General features: G+C 39.0%; 1 protein-coding gene across 5 annotated transcripts in view; it reads right to left on the bottom strand.

Annotated features, from left to right (window-relative positions):
- The window catches only part of LOC133538478 (FERM, ARHGEF and pleckstrin domain-containing protein 1-like), a 200,803-nt gene that overhangs the window by 30,131 nt on the left and 147,592 nt on the right, over window positions 1-23,080 (bottom strand). For all 5 annotated transcript variants that reach the window (XM_061880134.1, XM_061880135.1, XM_061880136.1 and 2 more), the window contains 4 exons: window positions 22,186-22,372; window positions 11,261-11,448; window positions 9,626-9,715; window positions 4,008-4,141 (listed from right to left, as the gene is read on the bottom strand). In XM_061880134.1, the coding sequence (XP_061736118.1) occupies window positions 4,008-4,141; window positions 9,626-9,715; window positions 11,261-11,448; window positions 22,186-22,372 (599 nt within the window). The remainder of the gene's footprint in view (window positions 1-4,007; window positions 4,142-9,625; window positions 9,716-11,260; window positions 11,449-22,185; window positions 22,373-23,080) is intronic.

The following is a 23,080-nucleotide window of genomic DNA, read 5'->3' as shown; positions in this document are numbered from 1 at the left end:
TTTTTTTACAAGATTTATTCCCTACAAAAAACCTTACGTAAAAAAAAAAAAAAAAAAAATATAGACGGAATGACAGACAGAAATACCCATTTTTTTATATATATAGATGTATTTATTAAAGGTAAATTGATCAAATTGGCTATTTCTGGCAATTTATTTAAGTGTGTATCAAACTGGTAGCCCTTGGCATTAATTAGTACCCAAGAAGTAGCTCTTGGTTTCAAAAAGGTTGGTGACCCCTGCTTTAGAGGTTTTAATAACGACCTGGCAGCAGCCAGCGTCATCTCACAAGACCCTCAGGTAACATGAATCAAGTGCCAGCAACTTGAGGGTTGCAGGTTCGATTCCCGCTTCCGCCATCCTAGTCACTGCCGTTGTGTCCTTGGGCAAGACACTTTACCCACCTGCTCCCAGTGCCACCCACACTGCTTTAAATGTAACTTAGATATTGGGTTTCACTATGTAAAGCGCTTTGAGTCAATAGAGAAAAGCGCTATATAAATATAATTCACTTCACTTCACTTCAAGTGACGAAAATGACGTCTTGGTGAAGATTGATGATCGCTCATTTTTAGGTGTATTATTTTAATGCCTGGCTGATGATGGACTGACACACCCTCCGCCGTCCACGTAATGTGGACCCCTGATCTAGTGGGAATTTCTTAGGTTAACATGAATTGATTAACGTGGACCCCGACTTAAACAAGTTGAAAAACTTATTGGGGTGTTACCATTTAGTGGTCAATTGTACGGAATATGTACTGTACTGTGCAATCTACTAATACAAGTTTTAATCAATCACCTCCTGGTACCCCAGCACCTCCAAAACCCTCAAATCTAGACTCCAAACATCCCAGAACAAGCTAGTCCGGTTACTTTTAAACCTCCACCCCAGATCACACCTTACTCCAACCCACTTCTCCAAAGTGGGCTGGCTCAGGGTGGAGGACAGAGTAAAACAACTTGCACTGAGCCTAGTCTATAAAATCCGCTACACCTCCTTGATACCGAAGTACATGTCAAACTACTTCCTTAACGTAAATGACCACCATAACCACAACACCAGGGGGAGCTCCACAAACCACGTTAAACCCAGATTCCGATCTAACAAAGGTCTTAACTCATTCTCTTTCTATGCCACATCAATGTGGAATACACTCCCAACAGGTATAAAAGTAAGTGCATCTCTATATTCCTTCAAAACCGCTCTAAAACAACACCTCCAGGCAACTTCAACACTTTACTAATACCCTCCTCCATTCACATCCCATCTCCCCGGATTATAAACAACTCAAATGTACTTCTAATGTATATACTTGTTCTTATGCTATGTGAACTCACTATGTTCTCTGCTGGCTGTACATATCCTACTAAATAAGACCTACACTGTTTCAATGTCCATTTCTCTGTTGATGCAATTGTTGATGACTGAAGTTCTGATATCAACCAAAGATCCTCATCCCACCCCCTGGATTGTAAATAATGTCAATATTTCAATGTATATACTATGATGATTAACTTGTGTGATGACTGTATTATGTTGATAGTATATATTTGTACCATGAATTGATTAACGACTTAAACAAGTTGAAAAACTTATTGGGGTGTTACCATTTAGTGGTCAATTGTACGGAATATGTACTGTACTGTGCAATCTACTAATAAAAGTATCAATCAATCAATCAATCAAACCATCATCGTTATCCAACACTGCCTTGATCCTCACGGGCAATGGAATTCACCCGAGCAGCACAGTTTACCGGGAACCTCTTTTCTCGATAAACCGCAGTTCCTCAGTGACGGCAGCACTCGTGTAGCCCCCAGACCATGATGCTACCAAAACAATGTTGGCAAGACAATTGTCTTGGTAGTTGTGTTGTCAGCTTTTGGGACAACAATGGCTTTGGTACCTTCTGTAGAACATCTACTCTGTATTATGTTCACTTTCCTAACCAAATAGTGAGCAGTGAAGTTGTCACGTTGTGTAAATGGTAAATAAAAAGAGAACACAATGATTTGCAAATTATTTTCAACTTATATTCAATTGAAGAGACTGCAAAGACAAGATATTTAAAGTCCTACTGAAAGCCACTACTAGCGACCACACAGTCTGATAGTTTATATATCAATGATGAAATATTAACATTGCAACACATGCCAATACGGCCGCTTTAGTTTACTAAATTCCCGGGAGTTTCCTCTTCGAAACGTCGTGTAATAATGACGTGTACGCAAGACGTCACGGGTTTTTAGGAAGTATGAGCGCTGCACACACACACAGCTAAAAGTTGTCTGCTTTAATCTCATAATTCCACAGTATTCTGGACATCTGTGTTGCTGAATCTTTTGCCATTTGTTCCATTAATATTGGAGAAGTAACCGTAGAAAGATGGAGTTGGGAAGCTTTAGCCTTTAGCCACACAAACACACGGTGATTCCTTGTTTAAAATTCCTGGAGGTGAAGCTTTACTTTCCGTTCGGGCTCCAGTACTCTGGAATGCCCCCCCGGTAACAGTTCGAGATGCCACCTCAGTAGAAGCATTTAAGTCTCACCTTAAAACTCATCTGTATACTCTAGCCTTTAAATAGACCTCCTTTTTAGACCAGTTGATCTGCCGCTTCTTTTCTTTTTTCTCCTATGTAGGGAGGGGGTCCGGTCCGATGACCATGGATGAAGTACTGGCTGTCCAGAGTCGAGACCCAGGATGGACCGCTCGCCTGTGTATCGGTTGGGGACATCTCTAAGCTGCTGATCCGCCTCCGCTTGGGATGGTTTCCTGTGGACGGGACTCTCGCTGCTGTCTTGGATCCGCTTTGAACTGAACTCTCGCGGCTGTGTTGGAGCCACTATGGATTGAACTTTCACAGTATCATGTTAGACCCGCTCCACATCCATTGCTTTCGGTCCCCTAGAGGGGGGGGGGGTTGCCCACATCTGAGGTCCTCTCCAAGGTTTCTCATAGTCAGCATTGTCACTGGCGTCCCACTGGATGTGAATTCTCCCTGCCCACTGGGTGTGAGTTTTCCTTGCCCTTTTGTGGGTTCTTCCGAGGATGTTGTAGTCGTAATGATTTGTGCAGTCCTTTGAGACATTTGTGATTTGGGGCTATATAAATAAACATTGATTGATTGATTGATACTATGGGTCAGAGCGCAGTCAAGAGAACATGGATCCCTGCCCTCCCTGAAGGACTTACACAACTCCCGTTGCCTCAACAGAGCAAAAAACATAACCAAGGACAGCACACACCCTGGCTTCCACCTGTTCGACTTGCTACCATCAGGCAGGCGCTACAGGTGCATCAGAGCCAGAACAAACAGGCTCAGAGACAGCTTCTTTCCCAAAGCTGTCACCATGTTGAACTCTAACTTGTAATAATAATAATAATTCACCGCTATACAATATCATGCCCTAATACCCTACTGTGCAATACGTCCGACACTGATTGTTATTTATTACTTATTAATTGTTATTTATATTGAACAGTATTTTGTATTTCTATAGTGTTTTGTATATTGTACAGAATTGCTTATTATTTTTATTGGATAGTAGTCTGTTTATTTCAATTGTTAGTTTTTCCTTTATTACCTCTTATGTCATTTATTTCACCCCATATTTGTTCCCACTACTTCACCTTAAGTTGGAGTCTTTAATCTTGTTATATGCAAATATAATGACAATAAAGTTCATTCTATTCTATTCTATTTTTCTAGTGGCTGGGGGGAGGGAAATCTGGGCTTCTCTGCTTAGGCTGCTGCCCCCGCGACCCGACCTTGGATAAGTGGAAGAAGATGGATGGATGGATGGATTTACACAACGTGCCAACTTCACTGGTTTTGTCCGCCCGCGGGACAAATTATCATGCGTTGACTGGTCCGCTGCTACAAAAAGGTTGGGGACCACTGCTTAAGATTTTTTGGAGGTCTCAAGAAGGTAAGAAATACAAGAGTGTGTGTGTGTGTGTGTGTGTGTGTGTGTGTGTGTGTGTGTGTGTGTGTGTCCTCACCACAAAGCCAGCCTCTGCTCCACTTCCCTGAGAAAACCAACGTGGAACCTGTGCAGCGGCTCAAAAGTGGAGAAAATGGTGTTCTTGAGAGAGTCCGGAGTGGCCTCATCCTCACCCACGGCAGTCTGGAAGAACTGAAATACCAAAAAAATTTAATTAAAAAATCCACATTTGGGAAAGCGGACATTTTAAAAGCCATCTCTACACTTTCTGGCCATCGGAATGGAACCGTTGACGATAACGATGAGCACGCTGGCTTATCTGGTGCTTCATGATGTCAGGATGCTGCTTTTTATGTGCCAGAAGGTCATCATTAAAAGGAGAGGAGGCCACCGGTCGTTTGGATGAGAAGAAGTGTGCAGAAAAGGAATGAGATGGATTTGAAAGAGATGGTGCACATAGACGGGACCTGAGCCGACCCAAATATTTATGAGGTAAGGAAGAGTCTTTGCCGGACAAAACAGGATGCTAAAAGTGCCAGGGAAGAGAGAAATGATGCATGCTACAAAGAAGTGATTACAGTTGGTACAAAATGCGGCTGCTAGACTTTTGACAAGAACAAGAAAGTTTGATCACATTACGCCTGTACTGTATATACCTTTATATACATATATACATACATATATACCTATACTGTATATACATATATACCTTTATATACATATATACATATACTGTATATACCTTTATATACATATATACATACATATATACCTATACTGTATATACCTTTATATACATATATATATACCTATACTGTACATACCTTTATATACATACATATATACCTATACTGTATATACCTTTATATACATATATACATACATATATATATACCTATACTGTATATACCTTTATATACATATATACATACATATATACCTATACTGTATATACCTTTATATACATATATATACCTATACTGTACATACCTTTATATACATATATACATACATATATACCTATACTGTATATACCTTTATATACATACATACATATATACCTATACTGTATATACCTTTATATACATATATACATACATATATACCTATACTGTATATACCTTTATATACATATATACATACATATATACCTATACTGTATATACCTTTATATACATATATACATACATACATATATACCTATACTGTATATACCTTTATATACATATATACATACATATATATACCTATACTGTGTATACCTTTATATACATATATACATACATATATATATACCTATACTGTATATACCTTTATATACATATATACATACATATATACCTATACTGTATATACCTTTATATACATATATACATTCATATATACCTATACTTTATATACCTTTATATACATATATACATACATATATACCTATACTGTATATACCTTTATATACATATATACATACATATATACCTATACTGTATATACCTTTATATACATATATACATACATATATACCTATACTGTATATACCTTTATATACATATATACATACATATATACCTATACTGGCTCACCTGCACTGGCTTCCTGTGCACTTAAGATGTGACTTTAAGGTTTTACTACTTACGTATAAAATACTACACGGTCTAACTCCATCCTATCTTGCCGATTGTATTGTACCATATGTCCCGGCAAGAAATCTGCCTTCAAAAGACTCCGGCTTATTAGTGATTCTTAGAGCCCAAAAAAAGTCTGCGGGCTATAGAGCGTTTTCCGTTCGGGCTCCAGTACTCTGGAATGCCCTCCCGGTAACAGTTCGAGATGCTACCTCAGTAGAAGCATTTAAGTCTCACCTTAAAACTCTAGCCTTTAAATAGACCTTTTTAGACCAGTTGATCTGCCGCTTCCTTTCTTTTTTCTCCTATGTCCCCCCCTCCCTTGTGGAGGGGGTCCGGTCCGATGACCATGGATGAAGTACTGGCTGTCCAGAGTCGAGACCCAGGATGGACCGCTCGTCGGGACCCAGGATGGACCGCTCGCCTGTGTATCGGTTGGGGACATCTCTACGCTGCTGATCCGCCTCCGCTTGAGATGGTTTCCTGTGGACGGGACTCTCGCTGCTGTCTTGGATCCGCTTTGAACTGAACTCTCGCGGCTGTGTTGGAGCCACTATGGATTGAACTTTCACAGTATCATGTTAGACCCGCTCCACATCCATTGCTTTCGGTCCCCTAGAGGGGGGGGGTTGCCCACATCTGAGGTCCTCTCCAAGGTTTCTCATAGTCAGCATTGTCACTGGCGTCCCACTGGATGTGAATTCTCCCTGCCCACTGGGTGTGAGTTTTCCTTGCCCTTTTGTGGGTTCTTCCGAGGATGTTGTAGTCGTAATGATTTGTGCAGTCCTTTGAGACATTTGTGATATGGGGCTATATAAATAAACATTGATTGATTGATTGAAAACATGTAGGATATTTACAAGCCACACTATTAGGTACACTTGCACAATCTACAAACCCTGTTTCCATATGAGTTGGGAAATTGTGTTAGATGTAAATATAAACAGAATACAATGATTTGCAAATCCTTTTCAAGCCATATTCAGTTGAATATGCTACAAAGACAACATATTTGATGTTCAAACTGATAAATGTTTTTTGTGTGTGCAAATAATCATTAATTTTAGAATTTGATGCCAGCAACATGTGACAAAGAAGTTGGGAAATGCTCATCAAACACTTATTTGGAACATGCCACAGGTGTGCAGGCTAATTGGGAACAGGTGGGTGCCATGATTGGCTATAAAAACAGCTTCCATGAAATGCTAAGTAATTCACAAACAACGATGGGGCGAGGGTCACCACTTTGTAAGCAAATTGTCGAACAGTTTTAGAACAACATTTCTCAACGAGCTATTGCAGGGAATTTAGGGATTTTACCATCTACGGTCCGTAAAATCATCAAAAGGTTCAGAGAATCTGGAGAAATCACTGCACGTAAACGATGATATTATGGACCCTTGAACCCTCAGGCGGCACTGCATCAAAAACAGACATCAGTGTGTAAACGATATCACCACATGGGCTCAGGAACACTTCATAAAACCACTGTCAGTAACTACAGTTGGTCGCTACATCTGTAAGTGCAAGTTAAAACTCTGCTAGCAAAGCGAAAGCCATTTATCAACAACACCCAGGAATGCCGCTGGCTTCGCTGGGCCCTTTTTTTTTCTGCAAATAATCATTAACATTAGAATTTGATGCCAGCAACACGTGACAAAGAAGTTGGGAAAGGTGGCAATAAATACTGATAAAGTTGAGAAATGCTCATCAAACACTTATTTGGAACATCCCACAGGTGTGCAGGATAATTGGGAACAGGTGGGTGCCATGATTGGGTATAAAAACAGCTTCCCAAAAAATGCAGTCTTTCACAAGAAAGGATGGGGCGAGGTACACCCCTTTGTCCACAACTGTGTGAGCAAATAGTCAAACAGTTTAAGAACAACCTTTCTCAAAGTGCAATTGCAAGAAATTTAGGGATTTCAACATCTACGCTCCATAATATCATCAAAAGGTTCAGAGAATCTGGAGAAATCACTCCACATAAGCGGCATGGCCGGAAACCAACATTGAATGACCGTGACCTTCTATCCCTCAGACGGCACTGTATCAAAACCCGACATCAATCTCTAAAAGGATATCACCACTTGGGCTCAGGACCACTTCAAAAAACCACTGTCACTAAATACAGTTTATCGCTACATCTGTAAGTGCAAGTTAAAGCTTTACTATGCAAAGCAAAAGTCATTTATCAACAACACCCAGGAACGCTGACGGCTTGGCTGGGCCCGAGCTCATCTAAGATGGACTGATGCAAAGTGGGAAAAGTGTTCTGTGGTCTGACGGGTCCACATTTCGAATTATATTTGGAAACTATGTATGTGGTGTCCTCCGGAACAAAGCGGAACATAACCATCCAGATTGTTATAGGCACAAAGTTCAAAAGCCAGCATCTGTGATGGTATGGGGGCGCATTAGTGCCCAAGGCATGGGTAACTTACACATCTGTGAAGGCACCATTAATGCTGAATGGTCCATACAGGTTTTGGAGCAACATATGTTGCCATCCAAGCAACGTTATCATGGACGCCCCTGCTTATTTCAGCAAGACAATGCCAAGCCACGTGTTACAACAGCGTGGTTTCGTAGTAAATGAGTGCAGGTACTTTCTTGGCCCTGTCACGCCAAATTTCTTCTCCCTACAAAAACCTTCCCCCCCCATTTACTTCCAGGGTCATGATTAATACAGACGTTTTGTTAACGCTATATTATAAAAATACAACGCTATATTATAAAAAATACAGACGCTTTGTTAACGCTATATTATAAAAATTTTTTAAAAACTATTTACAAACACAAGCTATGTGATGACATAAGAGGAAACGTGACCCCGGAAGTAAATGCGTCATCCCATAGCTTGTGTTTTTTTAATTTTTGTCATAATATAGCATTAACAAAACGTCAGTTTTTTTATAATATAGCGTTGACAAAATGTCTGTATTAATCATGACCCTGGAAGTAAATGGGGGGGGAAGGTTTTTGTAGGAGGGAAGAAATTTGGCGTGACAGCCCGCCTGCAGTCCAGACCTGTCTCCCATGGAAAATGTGTGGCGGATTATGAAGCGTAAAATAGGACAGCGGAGACCCCGGACTGTTGAAGGACTGAAGCTCTACATAAAACAAGAATGGGAAAGAATTCCACTTTCAAAGCTTCAACAATTAGTTTCCTCAGTTCCCAAACGTTTATTGAGTGTTGTTAAAAGAAAAGGTGATGTAACACAGTGGTGAACATGCCCTTTCCCAACTACTTTGGCACGTGTTGCAGCCATGAAATTCAAAGTTAATTATTATTTACAAAATAAAAATAAAGTTTATGAGTTTGAACATCAAATATGTTGTCTTTGTAGCATATTCAACTGAATATGGCTTGAAAAGGATTTGCAAATCATTGTATTCTGTTTATATTTACATCTAACACAATTTCCCAACTCATATGGAAATGGGGTTTATACATTGAAATAATAATGATAATAATATGCCTCCTTCAACCCGCCTTATAATCCAATGCACCCTATATTTTTGACAGTTACTATCTATATTGAACAAAAATTGCTCGTCGACCCAAGAAATAATTTGGCTGCTGTCTCGCTGCACACACAAAAGTAGTCCCAGAAAAGCAACTAACAATTTGCAGTTATGTTGTTGTTAAGATAATATTTACAGTCTTAGTCAAAAGTTTACATACACTTGTAAAGTACATAATGTCATGGCTGTCTTGAGTTTCCAGTACTTTCTTGACAAATTTGGTGCAGTTCAGCAAAATGTGTTGGTTTTCTGACATGGACTTGTTTCTTCAGCCTTGTCCACACATTTAAGTCCGGACTTTGGGAAGGCCATGCTAAAACCGTTTATATTTACATCTAACACAATTTCCCAACTCATATGGAAACAGGGTTCGTATTCAAAGTGAGTGATAAGCAGGCAAATGTTTTGTAAATCCACTTCTATCTCACTTAACGAGAACACTGACACATCAAAATATCCATAAGTTCTCCCCCAAAAGGCCGTCGAGAGGAGAAAAGCGAGGCGTTGGCACTCGGCCTCCACTTACCACCGTCACCACCTCCAGGTCTTTCACGTACGTCCTCTCCGTGGTCAGCAGCTCCTTGGCGATAAAGTAGGCTCTGTCCGTGGGAAACCTCTGGAAAAGCATGAAAAACAGAGCATGCTCAGCGGAGAATACGCAAACGGAGGATGGAGTGTGCACTAAATGAATGGAAATACTCACAAGGTATTATTTTATAGTTCATACAGTAACATTTTCGACAGTTCAAGTTAAGTTAAAGTCGCAATGATTGTCACACACACACTCGGTGTGGCGAAATTATTCTCTGCATTTGACCCATCCCCTTGTTCACGACCTGGGAGGTGAGGGGAGCAATGAGCAGCAGCGGTGGCCGCGCCCGGGAGTCATTTTTGCTGATTTAACCCCCCAATTCCAACCCTTGATGCTTAGTGCCAAGCAGGGAGGTAATGGCTCCCATTTTTATAGTCTTTGGTATGACTCAGCCGGGGTTTGAACTCACAACCTACCCATCTCACAGCGTATCCTCTTCAGGGTCGTGGGTAAGCAGGAGCTTACCTCAGCTGACTTTTGAGCAACATATAAACCAGAGTCTAATATACTCATGTAATCACTTCCTGATTTTCAGTAGGTCATCAAAGAGTCAAAGAACATTTCCTTCAAATCAATTCAGGCTAATATTACGCTTCTATTTAAAAGGAGACCTATGATGGATTTCCATTTTTTCTGACTTGAAATATTGTTACAATGTTGGATATTCGTGCTAACAAGCCAGCTTGCATGCAGTTTTAATGCCTAGAAATTGTCAAGTTCAAACCCTGATGACATCGATTTAACGAGACAAGAAGCAAGGAATTAAACGGAGACGGAATTAAATTTGGCTCAATTTGGGGAGAAACGTCTGGGCTGTACTCTTGTAAAGTCTCCAGCACGCTCTGGCGAAAGATAGTACGCCACCTCTTTTTATTTGGACTTTCCCTGTTTACATAACAACGGTTGTTTCTAAGGGAGTGGGGGGGGGGGGGGGGGGGGGGTAAATGGGTTGTACTTGTATAGCGCTTTTCTACCTTCAAGGTACTCAAAGCGCTTTGACACTACTTCCACATTCACACACACGTTCACACACTGGAGGGAGCTGCCATACAAGGCGCCAACCAGCACCCATCAGGAGCAAGGGTGAAGTGTCTTGCTCAGGACATAACGGACGTGACGAGGTTGGTACTAGGTGGGATTTGAACCAGGGACCCTCGGGTGGCGCACGGCCACTCTCCCACTGCGCCACGCCGTCCCGTATGTAAACAGTCATTGTTTTTTGGTCACATTAATGCAAAAGAAAAAGATGCCTCGGGCTTGGACTGGTCCTGGATCGAGCTTGGGCAGGTCTTGGATAAAAATAGATAACCCCTCCCGTCTCGTCTTATGCAATTTTACAAGCCTTTGGCTTGTTACAACAAAGACAGCCTCTGCCTGCTCGCCGGAAGTTTCCGAAAACTGAAACTTTTGTGATAACACATAATTATTTTAACAAAAACGATTTTCACACATGGCATTTAAAGATGAAGGATGAGAATCAGCACCTCAATGTCCGAGTTTGACACGTGATATAGAGTTTTTACGACAGGTAGAATTGACAGGGGCTAAAACGGCATCCAAAGCACCCACCTTCCTCCGAACCTCGTCTTCATCGTCAGTGCGGATGCTGCAGGCGTCGTTGAGGAGAGGGCTGGTGAGCGGGGACGGCTGGCGGACGTCAGGACTGTGACTTCCCACCTCCAAGGACATCTGGCCGTTAAGCGGCCCGTTGGAGTGTGCGGGAGACGTGGACAGGTAGGGACTGTTCGTCAGCGCACCTGTTAAGAGAGACACACCCGTGAAAACTCAGCAAGAATGACAATACGGGCCAAAAAGGATTTGTTGCTCACTTCCTTAATGAAATCCTACAAACCCCGTTTCCATATGAGTTGGGAAATTGTGTTAGATGTAAATATAAACAGAATACAATGATTTGCAAATCCTTTTCAAGCCATATTCAGTTGAATATGCTACAAAGACAACATATTTGAGGTTCAAAATGATAAACTTTAGTTTTTTTTTCCAAATAATAATTAACTTACAATTTCATGGCTGCAACATGTGCCAAAGTAGTTGGGAAAGGGCATGTTCACCACTGTGTTACATCACCTTTTCTTTTAACAACACTTAATAAACGTTTGGGAACTGAGGAAACTAATTGTTGAAGCTTTGAAAGTGGAATTCTTTCCCATTCTTGTTTTATGTAGAGCTTCAGTCCTTCAACAGTCCGGGGTCTTGTTTTTGTATTTTACGCTTCATAATGCGCCACACATTTTTGATGGGAGACAGGTCTGGACTGCAGGCGGGCCAGGAAAGTACCCGCAATCTTTTTTTTTACGAAGCCACGCTGTTGTAACACGTGCTGAATGTGGCTTGGCATTGTCTTGCTGAAATAAGCAGGGGCACTTAGATGGCAGCATATGTTATTCCAAAACCTGTATGTACCCTTCAGCATTAATGGTGCCTTCACAGATGTGTAAGTTACCCATGCTTTGGGCACTAATGCACCCCCATACCATCACACATGCTGGCTTTTACACTTTGCGCCTATAACAATCCGGATGGTTATTTTCCTCTTTGTTCTGGAGGACACCACGTACATAGTTACCAAATTATAATTTGAAATGTGGACTCGTCAGACCACAGAACACTTTTCCACTTTGCATCAGTCCATCTTAGATGATCTCGGGGCAGAGTAGCCGGGGGCGTTTCTGGATGTTGTTGATAAATGGCTTTCGCTTTGCATAGTAGAGCTTTAACTTGCACTTACAGATGTAGCAACCAACTGTATTTAGTGACTGTAGTTTTCTGAAGTGTTCCTGAGCTCATGTGGTGATATCCTTCAGAGATTGATGTCGGTTTTTGATACAGTGCAGAAGGTCACGGTCATTCAATGTTGGTTTCCGGCCATGCCGCTTACGTGGAGTTATTTCTCCAGATTTTCTGAACCTTTTGATGATATTATGGAGCGTAGATGTTGAAATCCCTAAATTTCTTGCAATGTCACTTTGAGAAAGGTTGTTCTTAAACTGTTTGACTATTTGCTCACACAGTTGTGGACAAAGGGGTGTACCTCGCCCCATCCTTTTTTTGTGAAAGACTGAGCATTTTTTGGAAGTCGTTTTTACAGCCAATCATGGCACCCACCTGTTCCCAATTAGCCTGCACACCTGTGGGATGTTCCAAATAAGTGTTTGATGAGCATTCCTCAACTTTATCAGTATTTATTGCCACCTTTCCCAACTTCTTTGTCACGTGTCGCTGGCATCAAATTCTAAAGTTAATGATTATTTGCAAATCATTGTATTCTGTTTATATTTACATCTAACACAATTTCCCAACTCATATGGAAACGGGGTTTGTACTTCAATACGGCTCACAGAAAGTTACACTCCGAGTGTACCTGAGTTTTCCTCGCCAAAGTGACGAAACATCAGCAGTGACTCACTCCGAGGTGAATTATATTTATATAGCGCTTTTCTCTAGTGACTCAAAGTGCTTTTACATAGTGAAACCCATGTCTAAGTGACATTTAAACCAGTGTGGGTGGCACTGGGAGCAGGTGGGTAAAGTGTCTTGCCCAAGGACACAACGGCAGAGACGAGGATGGCAGAAGTGGGGATCGAACCTGGAACCCTCAAGTTGCTGGCACGGCCACTCTACAGACCGTGGCCGTACCGTCCCAGTCCAGACAACATTGGCAGTCTTTGTGCAGCCTGCACTGCAAAAAAAGGATTTCACAGCATTTACAGTAAAATACTCTCATCAAAAATGACTAACACTACAACTAATGACTTTAAAAATTAGGATTCACATAAATTTACTGTTATTTCACACTAGAACTATGATTGTAATGAAATGATTGCAAACTGAAACCCAATTAAGGGGAACTGTACACTAATTTGCACACTTTTGTACAATAAGTGGCTGCATGCTGGTACATTGATTAAATTATCAAATTTAACCCTTGTGTGGTGTTCGGTTGCGTGGGACCCGTCTTCATTTTTTATTAACCCTTGTGTAATGTTCATATTGTTGTTACTCGGCCAGCGTTTGTGGGTCTGATGGACCCGTTGCATTTTCTGGCTTTTAATGTCTCACAATCAAAAACTTTTATGTTAAAATACTGAAAAGATGTTGACCTTATCCCAATAAACATCTGTTCAGTATTTTAACATAAAAGTGTTAAAATGCTGCTAGTAAAGGCAACAAGTGATTAGATAACCAGGCCCACCTGGGCCATCTACCCACCCGTTGCATTTTGTGGCATTTAATGCCTCACAATCAAACACTTTAATGTTAAAATACTGAAAAGATGTTTACCTTATCCCAATAAACATCTGTTCAGTATTTTACCATAAAAGTGTTAAAATGCTGCTAGTAAAGGCGACAGGTGATTAGATAAGGCCCACCTGGGCCATCTATCCACCCGTTGCATTTTGTGGCATTTAATGCCTCACAATCAAGCACTTTTATGTTAAAATACTGAACAGATGTTTATTGGGATAAGGTAAACATCTGTTCAGTATTTTAACATACAATTGTTAAAATGCTTTTAATAAAGGCAACAGGTGACTAGATAACAAGTGCCTTGTTATCTAGTCACCTGTCGCCTTTAACACATGTTAAAATACTGAACAGATGTTTATTGGGATAAGGTAAACATCTGTTCAGTATTTTAACATCAAAGTGTTAAAATACTGAACAGGTAAACATCTGTTCAGCATTTTAACATAAAAGTGTTTGATTGTGAGGCATTAAAAGCCACAAAATGCAACGGGTCCATCAGACCCACAAACGCTGGCTGAGTAACAACAATATGAACATTACACAAGGGTTAAGTTACATAATTTTCTGTAACCGTATTGCAATTACCTGCAAATTCCCAGTTCTGCGGTTATAGTAAATTGCTGTGAAATATTTCCCAGTAAATTACTGTAAAAGTCATGCAATCATTAGCCAGCAATGTACAATGATGTTTTAGTCTTTACTCACAGGACACAATGATGTTTTAGTCTTTACTCACAGGACACAACATTAGGGACAGCTACACTATATACTGACACCCAACACAATATTTTTTAAGTTGTCCATCCATTTCCTACCACTTGTCCCTTTTCTGGGCCCGAGATCATCTAAGGTTGAATGATGCAAAGTGGAAAAGTGTTCTGTGGTCTTACATTTACATTTCAAATTGTTTTTGGAAACTGTGGACGTCTTGTCTTCCGGAACAAAGAGGAAAAGAACCATTTGGATTGTTATAGATGCAAAGTTCAAACGTGGGGGGGTGCATTAGTGCCCAAGGCATGGGTAACTTACACATCTGTGAAGGCACCATTAATGCTGAAAGGTACATACAGGTTTTGCAGCAACATATGTTGCCATCCAAGCAACGTTATCATGGACGCCCCTGCTTATTTCAGAGAGACAATGCCGAAACCACGTGTTACAACAGCGTGGCTTCGTAGTAAAAGAGTGCGGGTACTAGACTGGCCTGCCTGTAGTCCAGACCTGTCTCCCATTGAAAATAAGTGGCGCAATTTGGAGCCTGAAATACCACAACGGAGACTGTTGAACAACTTAAGCTGTACATCAAGAACGGGAAATAATTCCACCTGAAAAGCTTCAAATAATGTGTGTCCTCAGTTCCCAAACGTTTACTGAGTGTTGTTAAAAGGAAAGGCCATGTAACACAGTGGTAAAAATGCCCCTGTGACAACTTTTTGGCAATGTGTTGCTGCCATTAAATTCTAAGTTAATGATTATTTGGAAAAAAAATTAAGTTTCTCAGTTCAAACAATAAGCATATATTTGTGTTTGTATGTAAGTATACTTTGCAGTCTATTCAATTGCATATACGTTGAAAAGGATTTGTCATTTATTTTATTCTGTTTTTATTTACGAATTACACAACATGCCACCTTCACTGGTTTTGGGTAACCGTATTTCCTTGAATTTCCGCCGGGTATATAGTATGCACCTGTCTAGAATTACTGCCCGGTCAAACTCATTTTGCAAAATATTATTTTTGTTAGCGCAGGTCTAGAATTTCCGCCGGGTCAAACTCCTTTCGCCAAATAATTAGCATATGCCTAGAATTTCCCCCGGGTCAAACTCGTCACGTCACGAGTGACACTTCACCTGTCATCATTTTCAAAATGGAGGAGGCTGATTTCAATAATTTGAAATCGCATAAAGGGAAGAATATTAAGAGCTATTCAGTAGGATTTAAGGTCCAAGCTATTGAATATGCTAAAAAGAACAGTAAGCAGCTATGTTTTATTAATATACCGTAGCTGCGTGTGTCAAATATGAGTCATTAAATGACTCCCGCCTCCTGGTGGTAGAGGGCGCTAGTGATCCTTCTTGCGACTACTCGGCTGCAGAAGAAGTGACAACAAGCAGCAATCGTTTATTTTTTCCTCTCGCTTGCACTTTTAACATGGAGGATTACATATCTAAAACAAAACAGTTTTCTAAACTGGACTTTCAATCGAAGCAGGAGGTAATAAAGGAAGATCTCCATCGAGACAGAGAGACTTTTAAAACTGAAGAAAGATAAGGAAGACTTCTATAAACAAGTTATCGCTGCTTTTGATCAGAAGGAGCTGTGCATGGACTTCATTTATAAGTAAAGGTAAGACCATAATAACGTTTTTTTTATTAAATGTGCTTTTCATGATGGTATCCTTACATCACATTCAAATTTGTAAGAGCAGGCCTAAATTTACCGCATGCCTTTGGTAAACGCCGGAGTGAGAAGAGGTTTTAAATTAATTAGCGCCCCGGTGGCCATTCAAGGAAATAGGGTATGTACTTACATGCACTCCCAGTATGTTGTGAGACAAATGGCTCAATTTTGTTTGGGGATTTCCTATAATTAAACACACTGTAGTCAAAAGGAGTGAAAAGTCTTGGGAACCACAAATCCGCAGATTACCAGAAAGACTTGTCGGCTACACCCTCCGGTCATTCAGGTGAGGAAGCGGCAATACAAAACAAGGGCGCGGGGGCACCAGATGTGGTATTAAAGTCACTTTTATTGACTGTTGCGGAAGAGAAAAACATGCAAAAAGGTAAGAAAGGCAGCAAGAAACACAACAGTGATGGTAGAAAAAAAAAAGAGTGAAATCACAGTTTTAATGTGCAGCAGTGACAGATACTTTATGGTACATGCAGAACGTAGCAAGGACAGCAGAACGTGAATGAAAGAAGAAGCCAGGCAAATCTGTGATGATGTACCAGCCACACTTCATATGTCAATCATGCATGGGAGAGGGAAAACGTGCACCAAGAAAAAGCTTTCCTAAAACTGCTGTGGTCTACTAACAAACCAACCATTCCCACATGTTAGCTGGACCGCTGCAAAGATGGAAACATGAAGAGGTCAGAGTCCCAGCATGCAGGTGGAATAGCAGATTATTTCACAAGAGCACGTACAAAGTGGAGGAAGAAGAAAGGAGAAAACAAAAAAGAAAGAAAAGATTAATGTCATTTTTCAAACAGGGTGACAGAGAACATGCAGACAGAAGTGCAACACACAACAAAAGTGTAGCGTTTTTGTTTTTTTAAAGCAAAATAAAAGAAAGTGCTTTGTGTACACTGCAGGTGTACTTTGGTGAAATACCAGGATCCTGATTTAGGGGAGTTCTAATTGCGAGTAAGGAGTCTGTAGACCAGGGGTCAGCAACCTTTTGGAAAGCAAGAGCTACTTCTTGGGTACTGATTAATGCCAAGGGCTACCAGTTTGATACACACTTAAATAAATTGCCAGAAATAGCCAATTTGCTCAATTTACCTTTAATAAATATATATATATATAAAAATGGGTATTTCTGTCCGTCATTCCGTCGTAATTTTTTTTTTCCTTTTACGGAAGGTTTTAACACTTAATTGAACGGTAAAAGAGGAGAAAACAGGAAAAAAATAAAAATTAATTTTTGAAACAGAGTTTATCTTCAATTTCGACTCTTTAAAATTCAAAATTCAACCAAAAAAAAGAAGGGAAAAAGTAGCTAATTTGAATCTTTTTGAAAAAATTAAAAAAAGAATTTATGGAACATCATTAGTAATTTTTCCTGATTAAAATTAATTTTAGAATTTTGATGACATGTTTTAAATAGGTTCAAATCCAATCTGCACTTTGTTAGAATATATAACAAATTGGACCAAGCTATATTTCTAACAAAGACAAATCATTATTTCTTCCAGATTTTCCAGAACAAATATTTTAAAATAAATTCAAGACTTTGAAATAAGATTTAAATATGATTTTACAGATTTTCTAGATTTGCCAGAATAATTTTGTTTGAATTTTAATCATAATGAGAAAAAACAGAAGCTAAAATGAAGAATTAAATAACAATTTATTTATTATTCTTTACAATAAAAAAAATAAAATGTACTTGAACATTGATTTAAATTGTCAGGAAAGAAGAGGAAGGAATTTAAAAGGTAAAAAGGTATATGTGTTTAAAAATCCTAAAATCTTTTTTTAGGTTGTATTTTTTCTCTAAAATTGTCTTTCTGAAAGTTATAAGAAGCAAAGTAAAAAAATAAATGAATTTATTTAAACAAGTGAAGACCAAGTCTTTAAAATATTTTCTTGGATTTTCAAATTCTATTTGAGTTTTGTCTCTCTTAGAATTAAAAATGTCGAGTAAAGCGAGACGAGCTTGCTAGTAAATAAATACAATTTAAAAAATAGAGGCAGCTCACTGGTAAGTGCTGCTATTTGAGCTATTTTTAGAACAGGCCAGCGGGCGACTCATCCTTTTACGGAAGGTTTTTTGTAGAGAATAAATCATGAATAAAACACTTAATTGAACGGTTTAAAAGAGGAGAAAAAAGGGAAAAAAATGAAAATTTAATTTTGAAACATTGTTTATCTTCAATTACGACTCTTTAAAATTCAAAATTCAACCGAATAAAAAAGAGAAAAACTAGCTAATTCGAATCTTTTTGAAAAAATTTAAAAAATAATTTATAGAACATCATTAGTAATTTTTCCTGATTAAGATTAATTTTAGAATTTTGATGACATGTTTTAAATAGGTTAAAATCCACTCTGCACTTTGTTAGAATATATAACAAATTGGACCAAGCTATATTTCTAACAAAAACAAATCATTATTTCTTCTAGATTTTCCAGAACAAAAATTTTAAAAGAAATTCAAAAGACTTTGAAATAAGATTTAAATTTGATTCTACACATTTTCTAGATTTGCCAGAATATTTTTTTTTTATTTTAATCATAATTTTATATTTCACAAATATTTTTCGTCAAAAAATAGAAGCTAAAATGATGAATTGAATTAAAATGTATTTATTATTCTTTACAATAAAAACAATACATTTACTTGAACATTGATTTAAATTGTCAGGAAAGAAGAGGAAGGAATTTAAAAGGCAAAAAGGTATATGTGTTTAAAAATCCTAAAATCATTTTTAAGGTTGTATTTTTTCTCTAATATTGTCTTTCTGAAAGTTATAAGAAGCAAAGTAAAAAAATAAATCAATTTATTTAAACAAGTGAAGACCAAGTCTTTAAAATATTTTCTTGGATTTTCAAATTCTATTTGAGTTTTTTCTCTCTTAGAATTAAAAATGTCGAGCAAAGCGAGACCAGCTTGCTAGTAAATAAATACAATTTAAAAAATAGAGGCAGCTCACTGGTAAGTGCTGCTATTTGAGCTATTTTTAGAACAGGCCAGTGGGCGACTCATCCTTTTACGGAAGGTTTTTTGTAGAGAATAAATCATGAATAAAACACTTAATTGAACGGTTTAAAAGAGGAGAAAAAAGGGAAAAAAATGAAAATTAAATTTTGAAACATAGTTTATCTTCAATTACGACTCTTTAAAATTCAAAATTCAACCGAATAAAAAAGAGAAAAACTAGCTAATTCGAATCTTTTTGAAAAAATTTAAAAAATAATTTATAGAACATCATTAGTAATTTTTCCTGATTAAGATTAATTTTAGAATGTTGATGACATGTTTTAAATAGGTTAAAATCCAATCTGCACTTTGTTAGAATATATAACAAATTGGACCAAGCTATATTTCTAACAAAAACAAATCATTATTTCTTCTAGATTTTCCAGAACAAAAATTTTAAAAGAAATTCAAAATACTTTGAAATAAGATTTAAATTTGATTCTAAAGATTTTCTAGATTGGCCAGAATATTTTTTTTTAATTTTAATCATAATTTTATATTTCACAAATATTTTTCGTCAAAAAATAGAAGCTAAAATGATGAATTGAATTAAAATGTATTTATTATTCTTTACAATAAAAAAAATACAATTACTTGAACATTGATTTAAATTGTCAGGAAAGAAGAGGAAGGAATTTAAAAGGTAAAAAGGTATATGTGTTTAAAAATCCTAAAATCATTTTTAAGGTTGTATTTTTTCTCTAAAATTGTCTTTCTGAAAGTTATAAGAAGCAAAGTAAAAAAATAAATGAATTTATTTAAACAAGTGAAGACCAAGTCTTTAAAATATTTTCTTGGATTTTCAAATTCTATTTGAGTTTTTTCTCTCTTAGAATTAAAAATGTCGAGCAAAGCGAGACCAGCTTGCTAGTAAATAAATACAATTTAAAAAATAGAGGCAGCTCACTGGTAAGTGCTGCTGTTTGAGTTATTTTTAGAACAGGCCAGCCGGCGACTCATCCTTTTACGGAAGGTTTTTTGTAGAGAATAAATGATGAATAAAACACTTAATTGAACGGTTTAAAAGAGGAGAAAAAAGGGAAAAAAATGAAAATTAAATTTTGAAACATAGTTTATCTTCAATTACGACTCTTTAAAATTCAAAATTCAACCGAATAAAAAGAGAAAAACTAGCTAATTCGAAGCTTTTTGAAAAAATTAAAAAAATAATTTATAGAACATCATTAGTAATTTTTTCCTGATTAAGATTAATTTTAGCATGTTGATGACATGTTTTAAATAGGTTAAAATCCAATCTGCACTTTGTTAGAATATATAACAAATTGGACCAAACTATATTTCTAACAAAGACAAATCATTATTTCTTCTAGATTTTCCAGAACAAAAATTTTAAAAGAAATTCAAAAGACTTTGAAATAAGATTTAAAAAATTTTCTAAAGATTTTCTAGATTGGCCAGAATAATTTTTTTGAATTTTAATCATAATAAGTTTGAAGAAATATTTCACAAATATTATTCGTCGAAAAAACAGAAGCTAAAATGAAGAATGAAATTAAAATGTATTTATTATTCTTTACAATAAAAAAAATAAATGTACTTGAACATTGATTTAAATTGTCAGGAAAGAAGAGGAAGGAATTTAAAAAGGAAAAAGGTATATGTGTTTAAAAATCCTAAAATCATTTTTAGGGTTGTATTTTTTCTCTAAAATTGTCTTTCTGAAAGTTATAAGAAGCAAAGTAAAAAAATAAATCAATTTATTTTAACAAGTGAAGACCAAGTCTTTAAAATATTTTCTTGGATTTTCAAATTCTATTTGAGTTTTGTCTCTCTTGGAATTAAAAATGTCGAGCAAAGCGAGACCAGCTTGCTAGTAAATAAATAAAATTAAAAAAATAGAGGCTGCTCACTGGTAAGTGCTGCTATTTGTGCTATTTTTAGAACAGGCCAGCGGGCGACTCATCTGGTCCTTACGGGCGACCTGGTGCCCGCGTTGGTGACCCCTGTTCTAGCTCATCTGAGTGCTCTCGTCATCGCTGAAGACGTTGCACCCGTCCTCATGCGCCTCCTCGTCCAGCTGGAGGCTACCGAAGGAAAACCTGTGTCTCGGTAAAGTCGCAGTCGCCCCCGGCGTATCCCCAGACGTAAACGGGCTGCCGTCGTCGCCCCGATTGGCCTCCGCCTCTGACTCGCTGGACTCTGAGCCGCAGCCGTCGTTCATCTGCACCGCCCCCACCTGTGTCACGCCGGTCTGACCCGGACTACCTTTGCCTGCGCCTGGAGCCGAGAGCCCGTTAGCCAGCATGCGGCGCTGGAGAGCGGCCATCCGCTCAGCGTGAGACAGGACAGGTTGGGATCCCGACCCGGGCCAGGGTGCTGCCTGGTCCTGGTCGGCGTGACGGCGGTGCTTGGATTTGCGGTGCTTGCGAGCGCGATGGGATGGACTCGGTGCCGGCTGCAATCTACCATCGTCTAAGCCGTTCTGCTCAGCGTGACTGACGGAGCCTGCAGAACGGAAGGAGTCCATCACAGGACTTTGTGAGCTCACGTAATGTCGGACCGCGACCGGGCTTCTCCTCTGCTTTCCTCGACTATGCGACCCGTGCACGGACTGTTCGGTTGGAGCGTCTAAAGCGAGACTTGGTGACGGTTTGGAAGGGCTCAGGTGCTGCCTAGCAGCCATGACCTCCGCATGGTGGACCTGCACAGGCCCGTTCAAGCTTTCCATGTCCGACCCGGGCTGAAACACAACTCTCTCCACGTAACTCGGAGTCCAACCTACAGAGTAATGACTATCTTTATAGCCGCAGTCTTGAACAGCCCAAGAAGATGAACCTGTTGCCAGATGTTCCGGGTGAGCCACCCATGTCGAGTCCCTGGTCTCCTCCTGTCTGGCTGGCGATCTGTTGTTCTGGTGAGGAGGGCTCGCCGGGGCTTGGGAGGTTTCTTGGGAATTCACCAGGACGGATTCCTTCCAATGGTGCGGCGAAGCGGAGTCCAGTCTGTCCCCGGTAACACCGCTCTGAAGGAGAGAATTCAAACATTTCAAGAGTTGAATTATTGATGCTAAAAGCTTGTTATTGGATTCAATTATTGAAGTAGTCAGTGGAGTTAGTAAAAGGTTGCGGTGCAGCACAAGGTACGGAGCAACTTTCTCATGATCTGGTCTACATTTTGAGTGGTACTCTTCCAAGACGGAGGATAAAACCTATTTTGATTGTGTTGACGAAGGGTCTCCGCTGTCGTATTTGACGCTTCATAACACGCCACACATTTTCCATGGGACTGCAGGCGGGCCAGGAAAGTACCCGAACTCTTTTTTTACAAAGCCACGCAGTTGTAACACGTTCAGAATGCGGCTTGGCATCGTCTTGCTGAAATAAGCAGGGGCGTCCATGAAAAAGATGGCGGCATATGTTGTTCCAAAACCTGTATGTACCTTTCAGCATTAATGGTGCCTTCACAGATGTGTAAGTTACCCATGCCTTGGGCACTAATGCACCCCCATACCATCACACATGCTGGCTTTTACACTTTGCGTGGATAACATTCTGGATGGTTCGCTTCCCCTTTGGTCCGGATGACACAATGTCGAATATTTCCAAAAACAATTTGAAATGTGGACTCGTCAGACCACAGAACACGTTTCCACTTTGCATCAGTCCATCTTAGATGATCCCGGGCCCAGAGAAGCCGGCGGTGTTTCTGGATGTTGTTGATAAATCCCTTT

Source organism: Nerophis ophidion, linkage group LG19 (assembly GCF_033978795.1).
Source record: "Nerophis ophidion isolate RoL-2023_Sa linkage group LG19, RoL_Noph_v1.0, whole genome shotgun sequence".
NCBI classification, from domain to species: Eukaryota; Metazoa; Chordata; class Actinopteri; order Syngnathiformes; family Syngnathidae; genus Nerophis; species Nerophis ophidion.
The sequence above is the reverse complement of the archived record's forward strand: the minus strand, read 5'-3'. Positions and strand labels throughout refer to the sequence as shown.